Source organism: Mytilus californianus, unplaced genomic scaffold (genome assembly GCF_021869535.1).
Source record: "Mytilus californianus isolate M0D057914Y unplaced genomic scaffold, xbMytCali1.0.p SCAF_1, whole genome shotgun sequence".
In the NCBI taxonomy this organism is placed as follows: Eukaryota; Metazoa; Mollusca; class Bivalvia; order Mytilida; family Mytilidae; genus Mytilus; species Mytilus californianus.
The window spans coordinates 67,429,183-67,452,752 of NW_026262581.1; the positions used below are offsets into that span (position 1 = coordinate 67,429,183).

At 32.6% G+C, this 23,570-nt stretch overlaps 1 protein-coding gene across 1 annotated transcript; it reads right to left on the minus strand.

Annotated features, from left to right (window-relative positions):
• Window positions 1–420: 420 nt before the first annotated feature.
• Window positions 421–17,207, minus strand: LOC127706823 (uncharacterized). The gene is made up of 4 exons (XM_052211524.1): window positions 17,151–17,207; window positions 10,494–10,874; window positions 9,104–9,216; window positions 421–1,829 (listed from the first exon to the last, which is right to left on the minus strand). The coding sequence occupies exons 1-4, from the start codon at window positions 17,154–17,156 to the stop codon at window positions 443–445; spliced, it is 1,887 nt and encodes a 628-aa protein (XP_052067484.1). The 5' UTR covers window positions 17,157–17,207; the 3' UTR covers window positions 421–442.
• Between the last annotated feature and the right edge of the window lie 6,363 nt (window positions 17,208–23,570).

The window sequence follows — 23,570 nt, forward strand, 5'->3', positions numbered from 1 at the left end:
GGCACGAAACATCCAAACAAAGTAGAAACATCGACAATTATTCATGACAGGTTCGATGGTACAGGCCAAGTATCACTGAAATTTCGAATAGATGATGTACGTACATAATAAACCAATTATACGTTTGTCAACACAAAATTCAAGATATATTAGACTATCGAAAAGATTTTTCATGACCAGTAGCAGTTATTATGACAGTTGTCCTTTATAGTAGAACAGGAACCTCTTACCCTTTCGGAGCCAGTTTTGGTATTGCTCCATTTTTAGTGGTTTGTGTTGTGTTTAGTTAACTGTTGTTTGTCTTTTCATTGTTATTCCTTTGACCATGGTGTTGTCTGTTTTCCTTCGGCTAATGATTCTTGAATGCCTCACTGGTATGGTCTTTCTTTTTTTTACTAATAGATACTATAAAAAGTGCTATACATCTCACATTTATTTTATTTTAGCAGCTTCCTTTGTTCAAAGCAATGTCCCATGGCCAAACTTCTTGAAAGTCGCAAAAGTATATAATAAATATACCTCGATCGTGAGAGTATGGGAAATCCTGTTTAAATTCATATCGACTTAGGATGTTATTAGCATATGTTTTCCCATACATCAGAGGACTTGTTGAATCAATGGCAATAGCACCCGAGCATGGTTCGAACTCATTTGTATCGGAAGACTTACAGAACGGTCTGCACAATCTTCCACCGGAATCAAATGCTGTCAGAAGAACTTTTGTTACGCCTAAGCTGGGTTTTTTCACTGGAACATATGTTATTGCCTCTGCCATAGCAAATCTTTCGTCTATTATGGCGTATTCTAGTGACGTTCCGTCGTAGTTCAAGCCATCTGTTTGAATGAATATCTTTTCCATCCCAGAGCCATTAGAACTACGTCTTGAATAAGATTTTGGATTACCTGGATGTATTTTCTCGCTCATTATTTTGTAATGTGATGTAGAGAAAACATCACTGCTTGATGCTTTGCCATCATGTATCGCATATGATTTGAAGTTAACTGTTGGTGGTCGCGTTACATATACTTTAACAGTTAGATATACCCAAGCGTCCATGTCGGCCTTCCCGTTTATCTCAAATCTGTTTTGAACTGTATTAAGAACTACAGGGGTAGAAGCAAAATGGTTGAGATGTTCTTTGTAGCTCTTTGAGACGCATACCCATTTTGTCTGGTCACAGTATAACCAAAATGATCCGCAGTCTGGATAATCTGGGCTACATGTCGGAAATTCCTGACAAGTATAGATATCCCGAGTAAAGTGATGACTATAACCATCTATGTTTGTATAATTCTTATGTATAAATCCGTCCATTAGCCTGTAAGGATGATGTAACGGGTCATTTGTGTTTGGGTAGTCCTTTGAAGGGTCAATACCATTTATCATTTGTTGCATGCGAAATTTTTCCCATATGCAGTCAATAAATGCATGGTAACTGAAAAATATAGGGTCTTCAGCAGCAGATCTCAAACGCGCCATGTTACCACCAACGAAGGCATGACTTTTTCCATGATTTCTTTCAAAGTTATATTTTAGTTCCTTGGCGGTAGGATCTAGAATTTCATGTTGATATTTTCTAGACAATACATTTTCCAAGTCTGTTTTATTCATTGGTCGACCAACTGCTCCAACATTGCGAGTTAGAGGACCTCCTTCCTCGTGATGCCAGTTTGCGTATGGTCCATCGGTCACTAAGCCATCGGGATTTCCGATAAATAGTTTTGAAAATATGATAGAATCCTCGGGGTTTTCCATTTCACTGTCTAAAGTACAATCCCAATACGGAAGGGTAACAGAAGGAATGATTTCTCTCAACGCTTCCTCAAATCTAAAATAAAGCACTCATTGTAGTATTACTAGTTACTGGACAACCAAAAAGAGAAAAAAGAGAAAAAATAGTAAAACCAAATTTTGCTTCGTACAGAAAAGCTAGTTGCATTTAGAATGTTCTGTATATAGTTTATATCTGTTCAATTTGTGCCATATGATTTATGTTTATACGATTATCGCTACAAGTTTCCCTTATTCTTCTTAGACATAGAATTGAGTGCATAAGACTGAGTAAGTAAGAATAAAGGAGATACAATGCATCAGTGTTGATTTGTTTAAAAGATACCATGAGCCCAGAGGGTGAATTGTACTTTTGAAATGAACCAACACTTATCCAATGTGTCCATTAATTTAAATGTTGATGTGACGAATTTTTAGTAGATATGTTTCAAAATTTCTGGGATTAAACATTGTTTAAGCCTCATCTCGATTTACAATCGTAGTAATTATGCATTTGTTAAGATAATGTATAGAAAAAGAGAGAATTCATTATTTCGTGCATTTTGTCACATTGTTCATGTCAGAGCCTTTAATAGCGGACTAAACGGTATGTTTTTTTTTACTGTTGAAGGCCTTACAGTGAAATATAATTGTTTTATCCATGTCATTTTGAACTTTGGATGGTTGTCTTGTTGGCAGTCATGCCACATCGCCGTGTTTTCATATTGGAATTCACACTGAATATGTTTTGAAATATCAACCACTACTTCCCCCTCATAGAAACAGCATGCTTATAGTGATATACAGTTACATGTTTGATTTACCAATTCGTTGTTGAGAGGTTTCGTCGATGCGTTTAATATTAGGTATATATAAATGACGTGAAAGAGAGAGTTTGGTTCCTAGTGACGACAAAGAAAAAATGCAAACATTAGTGGTTACATTTTTTACCTGATTTCGTGAACAGAAATGAGTAAATAAGACAATTTAAACTGAATGAATATAACAAATAAACAGTGGGATATCCAGTGAAAGAAAACAAAAGAAAATTCACTCTTCTTATGATAGAGTCGACAAAGTCAATAATAAAACAATACCGGTGACGATACTGATCAAAAGTTATTTCTAAATAATAATTGTACATTTTAAAGAAATTATTTATTAAACTGTGTTATTAGAAATATACATGCAAATACACGATGTTTTATGTTCAGCATTTATCGAGATAATTGCTTTAGAAGTTTGTGAAACTGAAATTTAAAAACTGCAAATCTTTGCAGCATATTGATAAAAAAAAAAAATCATGTACATACAAAATGGAAAGATCTTTCGGGTCACAAATTTTCTGAGTGTTCCAAAAACTCCTTAGCATGTTACAATTTCCCAAAGCATGCTTATTTTTTCACACCTAAGTTATCGAGCACACCGGTCTGCTCTTGTCACATGTACATTCAATAGAGAACTATTGTCTTTTCGTGAATAAAAACCTTTAAAAGTCTGTCTGTGCAGGTTAAAAAATTAAAGATAACTATTTTTTTAAAGTAGGTATCTTTCAACTATTTTGTATACAATTTTGAGAAAAGGTCGTCTCGAGTTTTGTACAAGTATTTACGATCTTCTCGATCTATCCACATTCAACGTTTACATCGAGATAAGGTCTGTTTGATTTCGCTTAGTAACTTAATTTCAAAAATGTCAACCTCTGCTGCTTATTAAACGATTCCTTTGAATTTTTTTTCCCTGACTTTCTCTGATCTAGCTACATCACTGTGTCTAAACTACCCCGGCAAAAAATGTTTGGACACAATAGTATCTAATGTCCGGTACGGTGACGGACAATCAACAGACAGAAAAAAGATAGAATTTCTGTTTATTTATTTGTTTTTAAATGACATTGAAGAATAAACATACACATATAACTATTTTCGATTGTGTGATGTAATATTTTCTTCAACCTTTCTAGATTAATGGAGAAATAAGTAAAAAGGCACATAAAAATGGTGAATTGAGTGAACCTTCCTACGAATTTGTTTAATTTCTTTTTAAATTGTGTACATTGTACGGAAAAAAAACGTACGGAAAGAAAGATATTAACACAGAGATTGAATGGCTAGTCACTATGAGCACCTCAATATTTGCATTTCTGTGCATGGAACGAAGAAAGGAGTCATGTCAAAATGGAAGGACCCTGTTTCGTCAATGTTGTTTATTACATAAGGACCCGGTTTTGTCTCAGTATAGGACCCGGTTTTGTTTTGTTTTGAAACCACAAATTTATGAAAAGCTACGTTAGCACGGATCTGAACATTGCCCATCGGAAGAAATTAAATATGTGAGTCAAAAAAGATGTTATAAAGATGTTATTGCAATACAAACATGTGTTAAAATATATTTCAAACGGGAACTTATCGAAATAGGGAGTAGACATTTTTTAATGCTATATGTATACCTTATTGAAGTTATCTTCGAACTAAGTTTAAATGGAAATAAATACTTTATAGCATGTACTTACATTAATTCCTTATGATATAAAAAAGAAGATGTGGTGTGATTGCCAATGAGACAGCTCTTCACAAGAGATCAAATGACACAGAAATTAACAACTATAGGTCACCGTACGGCCTTCAACAATGAACAAAGCTCATACCACATAGTCAGCTATAAAAGGCCCCGAAATGACAAGTGTAAAACAATTCAAACAAGGAAACTTACGGCCTAATTTATGTACAAAAAAATGAACGAAAAACAAAAATGTAACACAGCAACAAACAACAACAACTGATTTACAGGCTCCTGGCTTGGGACAGGTACATATATACGGAATGTGGCGGGGTTAAACATGTTAGTGGGATCCCAACCCTCCCCCTAACCTGGGAAATTGGTTTTAACAGTACAATATAAGAACGAACTATAAAAATCAGTTGAAAAAGGCTTAAGTCATCAGATGGATACTTGTAAATAGAAATACATCTCACAAATGTTTGTTTGTTTTCTATATTACTGTAATTATGTAAAAATAAGATGTGGAATGATTGTGTTACCATATCAATTTATCAAAAGAGTAAGGATAGTATGCTTTACTACACTATACGCTATGTTTACAATATATTTACTCATTCGTTCATCCATTGACGGACAGTGAGAGAAAAGGGTCCGTTTTGAAGGCCCTGCTTTGACCGATAATCGTTTACTTTTACAAATTGTGACTTGTGAATTGAGTTGTCTCATTGGCACTCATACCACATCTTCTTATATCTATTAGAACGTTTTGGATATCTCAAATCAAAATGGTTGCCTTTCGAACGTGTATTTTATGTCCGCTTCGAAATACACAAGTTCTAAATTTCCCTATTAGAAACAAAATAATTCTATCATGCCATGCTCTACGCTCATTTTAACATAGGTAGGCATTTTATTTGTCAATATTTTATATCTGGCTAACGCTTGGTTTAAAAATTTTAACAAATATATTGCTAACCTATGTAAAATGAGCATTGAGCATGGCATGAAAGAATTATTTCTTTTTATAAATAAAAGTTGGTTTGAAACATTATAACGTCCAATATCTTCGTCTTCGTCTTCGTAGAAAAACCTAATTGGCAATTTAGCCCGTGAAAAATGACGATGAGACAGCTTTCCATCAGAGACCAAATGACGTAAAAGTTAACAAATATAGAACACCGTATGGCATCCAACAATGAGAAACGTCCATACGGCATAGCAAGCTAAAAAAGGCCCCGAAATGATAACTAAAAAAAACTAATGTAAAAACTAACGACCTAGACTTATGTACAAAATAAAAAACGAAAAACAAATACATGTATGATATATAGCAACAAAAGACAACAACCTATTTACAGGCTCCTGAATTCGGTACTGGCACATACAGAATGGCGGGGTTGAACGTGTAAGCCCCCCCGGCCCCCCTCCAAAAAAAAAAAACACAAGAAAAAAAATGGTATAACAGCACAATATAAACAAACTATAAAATTCAGTGAGTTGGAAAAGGCTTAACTCATTTGATTACAGAGCCCCTATAGTAAATATGTGATTGGCGGCTGTCTCTGTTTTTTCGTCTTTTATTAAATTTTATGATGGTATACGATATAGTTACATTATATCAGTGGCGGATCCAGGTGGTAGAGGGAGTACGCCGATCCCCCTTTTTTTGGTGGCTAGAAATAATTATTTTATCATGTTTTTTTACGATTTATATATGATCTTTTATTTAGCATAAAATCGTTAAAAAAAGGTTCTCCTTGCTACGCTCGGCGGTATAAAATCCGTTTATGAATACGCCCCTTTCAAAAATCATGGCCTCGGTCCGCCCTTGCATATTGGCAATTTTAAACTTGACCAAATTGCTTAAATTATAGAACATTTGTCAATGTACGATAATCATTATACAATGAAGAGATAGACCTATATATAAAAGTTGTACTATATAGGGCAGTTGTTAACAACTTGATACTAGTGCATTAAAGAATTTGTTAATGTTAAAAAAAATAGAGAGATAAAACATCGTTTATTTATAAAATTACTAATCAAATAATCATCATTGCAATTTCCGGATGGCCTAAGACTTTTATACTAATTTATACTTAGTATTATTGTAACAAGGAGGGGTAAACAGATTTTTAACGCACTATTATTGTGATCCTTTGCGCCGCATGGAAATTCCTTTTCTTGGGCGATTCTGCATGCACATACATTTGTCTTATTCTCTTGCTTTATAATGAACGTTTAGTTTCAGAATACTTATTTTCAAACGATTATACTGTCTTCCCTTTAAGTAGAGCGGAACACTTAGATAACCATCTTGTTGTCCCAGAAAATCACATATCAAATGTGCGTCCTTAAATTTTCAAGGCCGTACACTTATTAAGTTTGAACACTTAAATTTACATAGTTGATATAAAAAAATTATTCCGTTTCAAAACCTTCATTTCTTTTTATTTTTTTCCTTTTTTTATATATACAAAACAAAATTGAAATTTGCTTTGTTCTAACTGCTGTTGAACGCCATATTTTAATTTTCGTCATGCGATTATACATTATTTTCTATGACAAAACCGGGTCTACTTTGTGAAATTTAAGGACAAAACCGGGTCGTACACATTGACAAAACCGGGTGCTTCAATTTTGACATGACCCACTTCTTTCATTTCATGCACAGACATGCAAATATTGAGGTGTTCATAGTGACAAGTCTTAATCTCCGTGTTAATATTTTTCTTTCCGTACCTTTCTTTCCGTACAATGAGGGGGGTCGGACCTTTTACGGGACTTCGGGATCGGTTGTTTTTAAGATCGGGGTTTCGGGATTGATCCTTTCGGGATCCGGGAATTCTTTTTTCGAATTTCGGGATGTCGGGATTTAAATTTCTTTAAATTCGGGACCTCGGGATTTCATGTTTTTAAGCCCGGGATTTCGGGATCAGGACCCCTCCGACCCCCCACCCTCCCTCTACAATGTGCTCAATTTAAAGAGAAATTAAACAAATTCGAGGCAGGGTTCACTCAATTCAACATTTTGATGTGCCTTTTTCATAAATCTAGAACGGTGGTAGAAAATATTACATCACACTATCGAAAATAGTTATATGTGTATGTATATTTTTCAATATCATTAAAACAACATATAAATAAACAGAATTCCTACCTTTCTCTGTTTGTTGATTGTCCGTCACCGTACCGGACATTAGATACTATTGAGTCCAAACATTTTTCGCCGGGGTAGTTTAGGCACAGTGTGCATATAATTATCATTATCATATATTGTAACAGACAGTACGTATAATTATGTAATTGTTATTCCCTTGTTTAAAACTATAAAATTTCATATTTCTTTATTTAATAATTTACATGAAGCTTATTCAGTATATATTTGTTAAATTGAATAGATATTGATATTTTGAATTCATTAGTTAAAGATATTCATTTATATTCTAAAGTTTAGTTTTTGCATCGTCGCAAATCATTTATAACCTTCTTTGAAAAACTTATACATTTTATATAAATGGTTTGGAATTATTATGTTGAATTGTCTGAAGACTAATGTTCAGTCCAACGTAATGAAGAAAAAAAAACAACGTAGGAAAGCTGTGCTGTTCCAATCCTCCCTTTTAAGGTTAGTGCATACGCCTTCTTAATACCAGTAAATATTGAAGTCATTGAAAGCTCTACTTCTTAACTATTTAGATTTTAAGATAAAAGTTGTATTTATTGAACAAATTATATATTGTTTTCACTGTTTTTGGTTTTCATTTACTTAGATATTTAGATAGCGCTTTTACATTTGGCATCCATCGTCTCCGTTTAAATCAGTTCACAAACTAGAACAAGTGGTCCGCATCCCCTAATCTCCAGCAGAATTGCTCCTGCTACAATATATACGAATAATTAGCATGTTCCAGAGAGGTATACAGACAGTAAAAAAAAAAATTGAAGTTGGTACTCCAGGAATTTATTCGCATAGCAACATTTTAAACCAATTTTACTCCAAACATCTTAAGCCTGCTGGGGCCTCGGTTGCCGAGTGGTCTAAGTAGTTACAACTGTAATCACTAGCCAGTCAACGCTGAGGTTGAGTTCGAACCCCGCTCGTGCGGGTGCACTCGACTGCAATCTTAATTGACTAGGATTGTCAGTTTTCCTATCGAAGGTCGGTGGTTTTCTCCGGGTACTCCGGCTTCCTCCACCAATAAAAACTGGCCGCCACGAAATAGCCCAAAAGCGGTGCTTCAAAGTGACGTTAAAACACCAAAAATCAAAAATCAAATCAAATCTTTAGCCTGCTGCACTCGTTGTTTGCTACTTAAGGAGGAAAATGATAACACTGAGTGGAAGTTTTGTTTTTATTTCAATTTACATTAAAAAAAAAGGTATTTCTATTTTTACTATTTACCAAGACGTTTTTCCGTGAATCCATAATTGATAGCGTCCTTGCTAAAATGGGACAAACATTGAGAAGATCTAGATGTCAGTGTTTACAGGGGAGGTAATATTTTGTCGCTATATTTCCCACTGTAAAGGGAACATCTGAATATGATATTTTAGTGATCAATTTATAAAAAAAAGATAATAATGGAAAGAGAAACCATGATTAATGAATAGGCTGGTGTCACATCAATGGTTTGAAAATGAATATGTTTGAAATAAAGAATAAATTCAAATTGTTTGACATGCAGTCAAATCCTTATTCAATAGCTTCAAGCGTTTTTACGAATTAATACTTTATATCTAATGTTAAAAAATTAGGTTTTACTTGTTTCAATACTCACTGGGAATGCGACCTAGATACAATTTTTAACTCTAGTTTCTAATACTTACATCAAACAAAAAATTCTATGCCATCCGGGGAATGCTGGACCAAAATGTGCACTTCTGATAGAGTCTCCACGATGAAAATTTGCTATAGCATCGTATTTATTGGGCAATACACTCTGTGAAAAACAAACAAAAATGATAAGTATGATAAAACAATAAAAGAACAAGATCAAAAGAAGGCAATATTTCTATTTTAACCAGGAAAGGGATGGTTTAAATGGAAGTCTTTTCCAAAAGAATAACGAAATCGGAAATCAAGGTCCAAAATCTTTAGTAGGTCATTGAAGATCAAGATTTTACAAAATCAGCAAAGAAACAACAAAAAATATAAGCTTAAGCTCAATAACAGGAGCAATTGGAAAATCCAGTTTCAAAACCAAGAGGAAGTGAAATGTCAGATAGAATGGGAATAATAAACTACACACAAATTGAAATAAAGCACACAATATAATATTGAAAACAAGTACAAACAATATGTACCCCTTTAAAACACAACTTTAGTGAACTTGGGGATCCAGAAGGTCAAACAGTTCATGATCGACCAGTGTCATCCGCCGTAACCAAGATAAGTATAGATTTGGTGATTCTTTGCATTATTCTATTCGAGTAAACATAGCCGGGATTGTATTTACAATATTGTTCCATATCTGTGATCATCTGTGACACAGATATTTTACATTTTTGGTATATTCACAATACAAAAGTGTACTTAGTAACAAAGTTATATTAGCTGAGTCGGTGAACTGTCCATTCTAGGGCACATATATCAACTCTTAAATCAAAAGACATGTTAAATCACATAAAATAAAAATGCGTTTCCTAATGCAACAGTACTTCTAGTTCTGCTTTCCTTGTTTATAATTATCACCAAATGCAACGTATTGTCGGATTTCTAGCATGAGGAACACGACGGTAGTCATAGTTGGAGAAGAAACTCCTTTACCTTTCAGGTTAGCATCGGTGTTTCCCCTCCATCATCTCCCTTTCTTTGAGGTTCATTTTGTATTATTATTCTAGAGTATTGTAAACATTCGTTTTTCTTTTTGTCTTTTTTGTTTTATGGCTTGATGTTGTTGTTTTTTTCTTCGCCTTAAGGTTTTTATTTCATTGATTGCATATTCATACTATAGTTGTAAACTTCTATGTCATTCGGTCTTTGGTGGAGAGTTGTCTTATTGTCAACCATACCATACCTTCGTAATTTAAAAAAAAATGTTTAGTCAAAACTCCCATCGCTTTTCCTAAAAACAATTAAAATCGCAATGCGTTAACTGAATGAACAGATTCCACAAAGAGTGGATATGTATAGGACGTCAACTTGATTCTAATGAATGTAGATTGTAAGATGCTTATGTGTGTTTGTTTTTACATTTGATCGTTTCGCAGAACATACCTTGTCTTGTTTTAATAATTGTACAGCCCTATGATAATCGTCCCGTTCTTTTTTTGTTAACATTCTATATTCCTTTCTTTCCCTCAAAATGTTTTCTTTCTCCTTACGACCTTTGTCAAACAATCTTAAAACCCAACGTGATGTGTCCTCTGTAACTTCATACGGGAATATTTTCTTTGAATCAACCCATAGATGCTCCTGAACGCAAAATGTAGTTACATCTTCACCTGGATATTCTGTCGGACTGACACCATAGGTTCGATTCTTTAAACAGGACACCAAACGTTCAGGAAGTGGCATTTGGTAGATATTTGCGTCGCTACCATATTTTGAAACGATGGAAATAAGTATAATCAGCTGGATAGTTAGAACTAACAATATCTATGAAAATAAAATAAAAAAATACAAAATATAAATTAACAGCTCTAACAACAACAACATCGACAACAGTATTCACATGAACTGCAACGCACTATGTTATAGTTATTGACCAAGCAAGTTGGTATATGTCATTTAATCTGCACGGCTAGGGTGACCTTACTTCACCCGAATGACGTAGGAGTTCAGGTTAATGAGTCATCCCGACCGTGCAGATTAAATGATAAATACCGATTTGATTGGTCAATAACTGTTCTAACACATGACGCCATCAATTCAAGTTACACGAACGTTTTGGAAATATTCGGACGATATTCAATCCACGGCTCCTGGGAAGGTTTTATTGTAGGGTAAAGAAAGTGGAAAATACGCACTTAAGTAGTAAAAGGTTTGTAACTTTTGAATTATAATTTTTTTTTATATTCAGGCTTTCTCCTAAATTGTTATAGTATTTGGAAAATTGTGTTTTAATAGCAGATCATTGGTTGTTTCTATTAAATTTATTTACCATTTTTATGAAAATTAGTGTGATGATCAAATCAAATCAAATAAATTTTATTTTTATAAGTCGGCAAGATAAATTAAAATACAAAATGAGCTCTGAGTGAGCCGTTTTGAACCGACATAAACGATATAGAACTTGACATATTGTTTAGTATTGTTGAACACTATATGTTGCACTCTAGATCTGCATATGTGGTTTTTGTCGTTAAATTGCTATCTTATTGGCGTTTAACCGACATTTACTGCATTTTAAATTCCGATTGATGTACTTTTAAATCAGTGTATGACAAATCATAAATGAAAGGGTTATGGAGTATAGTTTAATTGCTTTTCTTTCCCTCAAAAATATGCTCAGGGGAAGATTAATCGAAGAGAGATGTACTTAACTCTATAGTGCAAAGTAAACAAGCAAATCACGTTCCACTTTTCAATCTTTAACTCGTCCCCCTTTACCCCCATAATTTTTCATCTTTATTCATTCTGAAGACATGTCCCATCTAAACGAAGTCTGATTGATCTACAACTTACTAATATATTTTTTTCTGTTTTGGCTCCTATATAATTGAATGTAAACCTCCTTAAATTCGATCTCAAAATGTTCACTTAAACGGAATTAATATTTAAAAAGTCGTAATAAATTCCACTGAGAACAAACTAATCCAAATCAGGTTTCAGCTATTTGGATATTTTAAGAAATTACCAAAAACATTTATCCTGTTTAACTTTGAAACACTGATTTTAGATTTTTAAATTGTACACATAATATACTAAAGTGTTCTAAGGAACGAGAAGCACTTTCTATTTCATTATTTGAAACAACAAAGTTATTAATTGATCAACTATGCCGTAATTGCAGGTCTGTTACGGATTCAAAATGAGGAGGCGAAGAGGTCGTACTCCCCCTTTGATTGGAAAATATATAATGATTAATTCTAAAATAGTCAAACTTTTATTAATGGAATTACTCCCCTATGCCTGGGTCCGCTATTTGAACTGTGCAGTAAATCTGCGGTAGTTAATGCACACCTTAGCTGTGCATTATCCAGAGCACAGTAAGAACAAAGATATTTTGCCTATGTCATGTGTAAACATATACTTATGAAAGTATCATAAAATTTACGCGGGGTCAATTAATCTTAGCAGTCCATCTACAGTGATCACTAGTTTGTCACCTCTGCAGGCTGATATCCAGTTGAAATTAAAAAAAAAGAAATGAAACTCTACTAGAGATTGTAAAAAAGGCCTAGTTGGTATATTTGAATTGTTTACATCTGTTTCTATGGGCTTTAAAAGTTTCATGTAGGTGCATAATTTAGGATTTTATACATCTTATAAACGTGTTTTTACTTAAATTATCGTATGGAGCGTCGAGATATTTGTAAACTTTCGAATTAAAGACAATTTTTACAAAACATTCGATTGTGGTAGGTGCAAAAACATGTGAATCTTTGTTGTGTATAAACATAAATTCCGCCGATAACAATTCCACAGAAAGATAAACGATTGATTCTTTTTATAGCATTGATTTGTATCTCTGCCCTCGGCGACAGTTTTTTGAAAAAAAATAGAAATTGTCTTTTTCAAATAGAATGCATTTAAGGTATAATTATCACAAATGTATATATAATATATTGTGTAAAGAATTTGAATAATATTTAAAAGCTATAATTTGAAGAGGAAAAGTAGAATGCAGTTATATTCATAATGGCATTTCGAAAATAATATGAACCATATGTTTCTTAAAAAACTCCCACAAAACCAATATTGTTTTTTTTACAAAAGAAATGCATCAACAAATTGTTTACCTTTATAAGAACTTACGATTCTTAGTATGCATGTACATTAAACGATTGATCTTTTTACAGCATTGATTTGCATCTCTGCCCTCGGCGAAAGTTTTTGGAAAAAAATCCTAAAAATGGGCAATCAAAAAGAGAAAGTCTAGTACACCTTTAATGTTCAGGCGTATTTGGGTTGACTATTTTTTCTTGAAAACGTACAAAGCATAAATATTTGATACATTATCAAGTTCGCTTCAGATTCTAATATTTTTTATATATTTAGGCTACATGTTGCTACAACATCAAATACTCACAGTGTTAAAAGAATGACATATATGGATCAAGTGGAGTACCTTTCTAATGAGCCATAAGAATAGAGTAGGTGTTTGAATAACAAATATTCAATGGAGACCCTTGACGTCAGACTTTACAAGTGGATCTTAAAAATTGCATTTCTTTAAAAAAAAAAACAAAAAAAAAAAACTTTTTTTTGTGCGTATTTTCTTAGGCAATTCGTCTTCAACCTCTGAAAATTTTTAGTCAGCCTTTCCATGAAATATTAAATTAGATTTGTTTTTGTGTTTTTGAATTTTCGAAAATTCCCCCTAACAACCAACCACACAATAGTTTTAAGTTGACTAAAGGGTTTAAAGCACATTAAACGGTGCTTAATAGCTAGTAGATACATTTGTTTTCAAAATACAACTGGCATACAAGGATCGTAATGATGCTATGTGGATACATTTTTCGATTTTAAACAATGGTTTCCATTTTATGATTGAGAACATTAGGTGGCGTAATGGGGAGATAATTTTGACGAAGTAGAATACTGATTGTCTGAGGTTGTTAGTTGACCAGGTGTGTTCGACTCCGATCTTAATTGACAATGATTGCCAGTTTTCCTGTCGAAGGTCCGTGATTCTCTCTTGGACATTTTCCATCTATCAACTTTTATCATTCAGTTAGTTTTTCGGAAAAGAGAGGTTATCGAATTAAGTATTAAAAGATTACAACGTTTTGACATTATCAAGCATATTAAATTTACGTTTCGGTGAAGGGTCGAAAGTTGTTTTTTTTTTCTTGTTACCACGGCTTCCTCCACCAACAAAACAGAACACCATGATTACATTAAGATATTGTTGAAATCGGCGTTAAACTTTCATATGGAGAATTTAATGTTAGTATCTTTGGGTCAGGAGGTTATTTTGAAAATGGAATATTCATTTTCACCTCTTTCAAAACAAAGTCTGCTGTATTATATGTCGGGCATTTTTTTTTTTCGATTTGCTTCATTTTGTTTCGCCTTAGATTCACTATACACTCCACTTTCTAAATTGGACGGTATATAGTGATGGGTGAATTGGTCCATCCGTCCGTTCTTTTGTCCCTCTGTCCATTCATTGCATTCATACCCAGAAAGTAGTAGACAAAACGAATCACATATAGCTCATGGAAAGTGGTTTTCTTGAACATTAAAACGACGCGCAGCAAGACAACCTTCTACTGTAGCCCCTGCTTCTTAAAGTTTTATATAGAAATAGCACTGTATCCACTTGTGTCCACTTTTTATTTTCTTTTTTATATATAGATATAACGATGAGTTCAGATTAGTACTGATTTGTTTAAGGTAGTACCTAACACTACAGGGAGATAACTCTGTAAAAATCAGCTAAACGTTTTAATTACGTTGTATTGTTAAGGAAATATTAAGCTTCTCAATGATCAAAATTAGTGTTTGTCAAATTGCTATATAACCAATGAAATTTTTCTGATAAAGTGGTTGGTTCAAATTTTTTGAAATTTTTATATTTTTGTCAAAGGGTCAAAGTAAACATTTTGTCAAATTTTTATGAAAATTAAACGAGCCAAATTAATATTAGTCAAGGTGTTGGGTACCACCTTAAGCCACGCATATATACGCGTCCCTGTATCACAGGACACAAAATGCATGCTAACTATATTTTGCAACGGAAATAGGACATATCTATTGTGAAGAGACAAACTGAGTTATTTAACTATTAAACATTTTCTAATCATATCGCTAAATATAAGTATTTGGACTTGTGGTTGTAAAATCCGTCATTCCCATTCTTGACTCTTACATATATTTTTGTTATGTTTTGTGTTGCACTCTTAAATCAAACAAATACAAATTAATGTATGAATGTATGAAGATCTACGTAAGGCTAATGCACGTCTTAAAATTTGGAGTCGACGTTAACTGTTCGCTTCATGTTGTATCAAACACACCACAAAGGTAAACTATTCTATTTCTTATGCAGCATAAATACTGCAATCTGATTGGTTAATTACCCAGGTGTAAATAACACCCCACCCTTGTTCACCCCGGGATAAATAAAATTTTGTCAAAAAATTTAAAATAATAAAATTTTGCCAAAATAAAGAAAAAAAAATAAAATGTTAAAAAAAAATGTAAAAAAAAAAATAAAAAATTAAAAATTAATAAATTTGAAGACAAAAATTTGTAAAAGAATTAAAAAAAATTTTAATATATATAAATTTTTTTTCCCGAAAATTCGAAAGAACACAAAAAATTCTGAATTTCCCAAAAATGAAGAAAAAAGTATTTAACAATGCGCAGCAACATCGACGTTGAAAAAATGTTACACTGGAAATTTTTCATTAGCATTTTTCAATTTTACATCCCGGTTTAAAAATGGGTAAAGGAATTGTTCATAAGAAATAAATTCGTTATCTTTGTGTTATCAGGGGTGTACGGAATTTTACACCGTTGTTGAAAATTCATACGCCCATTCGTCTGCGCCTCAGGATGTACATATCCAACAATAGCGGTCATCACGTGACTTTTACACCTCAGTTGTATATCAATGAAAATGAGCGGGGTACATAGATTAAACGGTCATAACTTTTTTGTTACATTGTGTATTTTACCTCCCAACCCCGCGTTTTACAGTATATTCATTTTTACAATTAAAAATGTTTTTAGTTTCAGTTCAGAAGATAACTAATAATACTACGCCGGGATACTTTTCAATGAAATTGCATTTTGAGAAAGTCCACACTTAAATCTTGTATCGGTATTAGTATTTAACATCAGCGCAGTATTTAAACCCCTTTCATAACGCGTCTAATACTCTGACTTCCTCCACCAACTAAAACTGGTCGATTGGATATAGTTAAGGTCGCTGAAGGTGTCATTAATCATCAACAAACAAATAAACAAACTTAGGTTATCGTGAATTTCATATTTTTTTGACAAATTTGCTTAGCTGTCTCATATGAAACTACTGTTAACTGTCTCTACTCTACTTGCAACAGCATTCTTGTAATACATGTAGCAAAGCAATCAACAAATTTAATTAGAAATTTTCGGAAAATGAACTGTTCATTACGCCTCTTGGAAGGAGAAAATGAGCACTTGGTAATATAAGAGACATATCATATGAAACAAAAGCTATTTCATCAAAATACCCAAATGTGCATGGTTTTATGCAAAATAGTAATTTATTGCATATATTTAACTCAATTTTACAACAAAAAAAAATATGAAAAAAGAAGATTTAAAATTTATTTAAAGAAAAGAGAAACCAAAGAAAACGAGAAATAAAAAGACAAATAGAGATCGAAATATGATATTCAGCAAAAGACAAGTGGCCATACAATAAATATTCCTTTTTTTTCATTTTTGTTTCAATCAAACAAAAGTTTCTTTTGTTACAGCTTTAGAATATAATGATAAAGATGCAGGGGGCAAAGGAGGGGGAGGTGGCGGGGGTAATTTTGCAAAATGTTTTAAATAGTTTTACCTGCAAGTTGACAATTTTGAATTGGTTTCAACATTCTACAATTGTTTCGTCTTTCTTTTCATCACATTTCCTGTCAAAAGGTTTACTCACGTTTGAAGTGTATCCTTTTTATTTACGTTTGCGTGAAAAAGAATACATGGTCATTCTATAAGCACCGTGGTTTGCTGAAGAAAAACTATATAACGTGTAATGTTATAAAAACTCACCTCCATTCTCGCTGCCAGCAACAAACTACATGCATACTAAGAGTCGTTAGTTCTTATAAAGGTAAACAATTTGTTGATGCATTTCTTTTGTAAAATAACAATAATTGTTTTGTGGGAGTTTTTGAAGAAACATATGGTTCATGTTATTTTTGCAATACCATTGTGAATATAACTGCAATCTACTTTTCCACTACAAATTATAGCTTTTAAATATAATTTAAATTCTTTACACTATATATTATATATACATTTGTGATAATTATACCTTAATTATTTGTGTATTTAATAGAAAAAACAAAGGATTTTGGGTATCAATCCATGACACAAAATCAGAACATGCACAACAAAAAAAAATAAAAAAAAACAAGTTGCTTTCTTTAAAAAAAGAAAAGCAACACGTGAACTGAGACCGCTGACTGGTCACCAAATATTTTTTGCTGAATTTATTTTTGCTTTTGATTTGAAATAAATGACTGTTAATAGAATGAGGTAATGAAGATATTAAAACACCTTTATTGAAAATATGTTATTGTCTGTAGTTCTTGCACAAGTCAATTAAAAGGACTGTTGGATTTTAGTTGTAAATAGAAAATTGTATACAGCTACCATTTGAAATTATCTGTTAAGGCTCGACTATTTTATTTATTACTTGGGAGTGTACATAATTTTTTCTCCGTGTTTTATGTACAAAGACCTAATACTATTACAATTCTCAATTTCTACAAACCGGATGTCTAAAGCAAATTGCACGACCGATCAAGATATAAAGTTCAGCACTCAGTTTGCTTCATAATCTGGATGCGTTTATTTTACAACCGCGGTATCACAGATTTCAGTCAGATATTGTTATATTTATCAGGTAGAACACATGTAAAAAATGCCGTTCACAACACATGACGACGAATAAATTTTATAGGTTAAAATTGTAGGACGATCTTTGTAAGCAGATGAGTAATAAATATATATTCTTTATGTAAGTATACTTCCTACAGAAATATGACGAAGTCTTACTTCAAAAACCTATAACTGTAGTTTAATTTGTTCAAATACTAAATCAATCTCACGAGTTAAGTTGGGCCGTTAAGAAATAAAATAATCCCTGGAATTGTCCGATTCCAACATAAAACCCTTTCTTACAAGTGTGGGATGTATACATTAATCATTACAGCCGCGTCAGGTTGGATTAGGTACCTCGCGTATTCAGAATGATTTTTACGATGATCTCTGATGTTAAATATAAAACTTGCGACAACTCTTTGATGGGATATGCATGATATAATTGCCACTGAACGTAAAGCTAGCAACACACGACAAATCAAAACTTTAAACAAACTTTATGTATTTCGGTAGAAGCGAAGAAAAAAACCCCGTCTTTTGCTAACCCGAATAATTCAGTCCCTCCCCGTGATCGACTCTCCCACTCGCGAGGTTAATGTAGCCATCGTAGAGCAGTGGAATATAACGACTGAATTATTCGGGTTGGTCTTTTGCTTATTTATCACCGTACTATATAGCTTCCTTGATGCCGTAAGTAACCGAGACATAATTCGTCAACACAACGTTCTATTTAAAAAAAGAGGCAATTATGACGATATTTTGACAAAAACAACTATATCTTTTAAATAGATGATACTTTTTTACGGTCCGACACGGCAGATTTTATAGTTCTCATTTGCCTTTGCGCGATGAAAAATGGTACCAATGTATTCGTTTATACAGTTTTATATCATTTTCTAAATGTTGAATTAAAATGAAGTTAAATAACTGGCAATAAGAAACCACCGCACTTAGTCGGCTCACTTCATTTACAACAAACTGATAATTAATCAAACACTCAAGGAGACTATCTGTTTGATGATAATATTTTTACCCATGATTCCATAGTTATAAAACGAGATTTGGGAGGACCACCTGGGGACATCGTGATCGCCTTACTATATAGTACAGCTTGCACACTTCGTCTAGTAATGGACTTCTGATCATACTCATAGTATGCAGTTGTCAATATTGACGGATATAAGACGAGAAGAGACTGAAGATAACGCAATATTTATAACCCCACTCGTCACACCTTGTGGTCAAATTCCATTGTTATTCCTAACAATGAATCTATTCAATTAACACTTGTTTCAGAAATCGAAACTATTAAATAGAAAAATAGAACTGGCGTATAATACTACGTGGATCAAAATTAACCTTTTTCAATTTAATGCAAATTTTCGGTTCGGAAAACGTACCACAACTCTGCAGTGCTAAATTAGAAATTATTGGATCCTTTATAAAACAGTCTTTAAAACATAGTGCAGGAGACTCATAATCTTTTCAACTTCATTTCATGCTACTTTTGTTTTTACAGTTAACAATATTTTTAGTGGTGAACTCAGGGATTTTATAAAAAGGAGTAAGAAAACTACTAGACAGCAGTGAGGAATCAGAAAAATGCTATGTAATAAAACATATTCTACTAAAGGAGGCCTGCCCCCGTCCCCACACAAAAAAAATCCATGAAGAAAAAATAAAAAAAACACACACACACTTAATCCGCCCCATTTCTATTCCCATTGACAATAACATTTGAATTAAATTTCATACATAATTAACAATGAAATGAATAGTTCATCAGCTTAACACACTATCTGTATGTACGGCTTAATCCAAATTATCTATGCTTACAATATATTTTTGACATCACGAATATATACTGTACATGTAATTTATAAGATATGACAAACAACAATATATAGAAATGACGTACGATACTTGTTTATAACATGTAAGTGTTAGTACACCATTTTCAAACTGACGAATGCATTGATTTCATGCCTTGAAATGTACTTAATTTAAACCTTTGTTTATTGTTTTTAAACGTAAATACACTGACACATAACATTTTAAGCTATAGGAAATTTGTATAATCACTCGAGAAAAAAAACGGACGCACTCGAAAAAGCCCGGACTGCTCTCGAAAAAACCCGAACATAAATACATGAATTTAGTCTCAAAATGTCGTTTTCAATGCAATAACAAGAATTTTTGTAAAGTGTCTGTATTTCTAAGGATATATAGATTCCATGTATGCATTTCCTTCGACATTTGCATTGGTATGTGTATAAAAATAGCTGTATTTTGGAATAAAAGCATTTTAAGGCTAATTTTAACTTTTTTTAACGAAAAATAATGTCTGATTAATAATATCTTTTTATAACAAATACTAACATACATTGTATAACCTTGTATATTAAACTCAAGCGTCTATATCACGTCTTGTTAGATAGGAAGTCTGTTAGTTTACATTTTTGTTCATATTCACCTCGAAAAAAAGTGGTCACACTTGAAATTAACCCGACCAAATCACTCGAAAAACCACGATCCTAGCCGGACACTATATCTACCGTGAGTTTATACATTAATTTAGATACTAATTTATTTGTGTTCATTCCTGATAATTGTTACTCATATGTTCCGTATGATTTTCATAAATGTATTCACTGTTAAAACCGCGGGGTGATAATATATAATTATATTCTATTAATGATAAATTTAGTTTTATGTTAAACTTTAATAATTTTTATGAATGTTCCCTTGGTCTGTTAGTATCTATTAACGAAAATAACGATTTTAGAACCAATATCGTTTTGTTTAATTATATCTTTTTGTTTTCCGACCTAAGATAAATATTTTAAACAGTAATATCGTTTTGTTCATTTTCTTCTTGTATTCCGACATTTGCTCAGGCTATGGTTGAATTACAAATATGACATGTTAAACGTTCAGAAATAATCAGTTTATTCTGGGACATAATTTAATGTCAGTATATTATTCCCATGTGTATTGTCACAATGGAAAATAGTGTAGAATTTAATAATGTCCCCCATGAAATAATGTCCACCGGACATTATTTCATAGTAAATACTGTCCATGGACAATATTTACTTATTTAACTGTGTCCCGGACACAATTTTCTATGAAAATATGTCCTCAGGTATGAAAAAGTGTCCATGAACATGGACATTATTTTTTACTATAATTCTGTCCAGGTGGACATTTTTTCACAGGATATTATGTCCGCCAGGACATTTTTTATATGATTAAAGTATTAAATGATATCCATTGCCTTGTTATTACTGGACGTATTTTAACCTATAATTGCAAACTTTAATACATTGTTACTTTGACAGAGAGTTGTCTAATTGGCACTCATACCATCCTTATCTTCTAATAAATATTTTTTAATATATATACATGTATAATGATTGAAATTCAAACAAGTAACAGATGTTGTTCAGTATTATTTTCTTTCGAGGACACATTTTAATAACAATTACTACGAAAAAATTGTCCCGTAGGTGGATCATATTTCATAACTGTTGCTGTAAAATGCTGTCCACTTAGTCATGTTAGGGACAATATTTCATGGCAATAGACATTATTTGATACCGAAATTCTATATTTTCTTTTTCCTTCTTCTCATGATAAATATAGTAAAGTTCTTCACATTTGATTTTATACTTTACTCACTTCCTTCTTATTGTTCTTCTTTCATTGTCATTAGCATTAGCTGGGTATTTCTTAGAACTTAAATGTCTCTATATTCACTTCCATCCATTATTTGTTTGTTTACATTTGTATATTAATCAATTTCTAATCAATCGTTTAGATTTTATTAAAATTCAAGTATGATAAAACTTTTTAATGACCTTTGTATCATTTTCCTTGGAGGACACAATTTAATAGCAACTACTATGAAAACTTGTCCTGTGGGTAGACACTATTTCATAACTTCTGCAGTAAAAATCTGTCCACTTGAGGGACAATTTTTCATGGCAATGGACATTATTTAATACCAAAATTCTATGAAAAACTGTCCAGGTGGACACTTTTTCACAGGACACTATTATGTCTTACAATAGCATGAATTTTTTGTGAAACTGTATTTTATTTATCTCTGTACATTAGTTTTTGGTATGATATTCTGTACTATCACTCTCCTTGTTTGTTTCGTGTGTGTGTTCTCCTCGAGATCGGGAGGTCGTGGTTCGAATCTCGACCGGGTCTAACAAAGACGTAAAAAATGGTACATGTATTTGCTGTTTCAACGCTAAACTAGCGGTATTTGAAAGTAAGAGCACAGACTTGTCGGTTCGGAGCCAGAAATGTTTCCGGGTAGGGTTGACTATTCTTCCTGCGAAATGATATCTTCATGTGAACTTACACGTAAAAAAAACTGGTTCAGCGTGTCGATCTAGTACAAAGCAGGGTTAATACTCATATTATATTTACATGTAATTGTCCTGAATATTAATTAATTATTTCATATTGATAGAATTTTAGTAGGGTTTTCTATATGAACTGGATTTTGAATAAAAAAGCATATTCACCTGCTGAAAAAGTATATTCACCGCGGAAAACGCCGTGCTTTTACGTGTATAATAACGGTAAAATGTTTGACGTACAATTGGTTTTAACAAATAACTGTTATTAAAAACATATTTTTCTCTTTCCGAACATGGAATAAAACAATTACTGTATTTTGTTACGGTAAATATGTGGTTTAATTGACTTTTGAAAAACGTAGTGACATTCACTTCAGCCGTTGGCCTCAGTGAATATTCAGTTTTTCAAAAGTCAATAAAACCACATATTTACCTCATCAAAAGACAGTAATATTACACCTCCTTTAATTTCCACCGATCGAAATTAAAAAAAAAAATAATAGCAGGTGATGTTTTTCAACCAAACACTTGTGCTTGTCAGGATATCTTTAACGGTAAATAATAATAAATCAAATGTCCCTGTTGTGATAGATATTGTTGAATTAACTCCGTAATTTTTAGTCATGGGACAGTTTTGAGCTTATTCTGTATCTTTCTATAACAAAAGACTAAGTTGACTTATAGTTGATATAGAAATATTGACATATCTGGATCTCTCCAGTCCGACAGTATACCCTTGCCAAATGGGTGTGTCAGTTTGGCTGTTCGGCTGCTTTTATAACAATTATTATACCAGATATAAAAAAAAAACAAACTTGAAACAGCAAATTTTGTCTCTTAGACCCCGTTCATACTAGGACATTTAGATCAATTTAAATTAGATCGGTTCACTTCAGTGACTGCCGTCGTTGTACGCTTATGATTTATTGCCACTCAATGCAGAATTTTTTTTCTGTTCTTCTCCCCTCCTCCTAGTATGGTTGGATAGGATATAATGTAACCCCTAATGTGGACTACGTTATTTTATGTTTAAAAAGATTAAATGCAAACAGAAAAATAAGGAAAGAAATGCTGAAATTAACGCTTGAAAATTAAATTTATAAATATTAGTAAACTATCTGAGATAACTATCAACTGAAGACTGTCATGCATATTTACGACGAGATGTAAAGTGGATCAAAATCAAGCAAATCATAACAATTTTAGA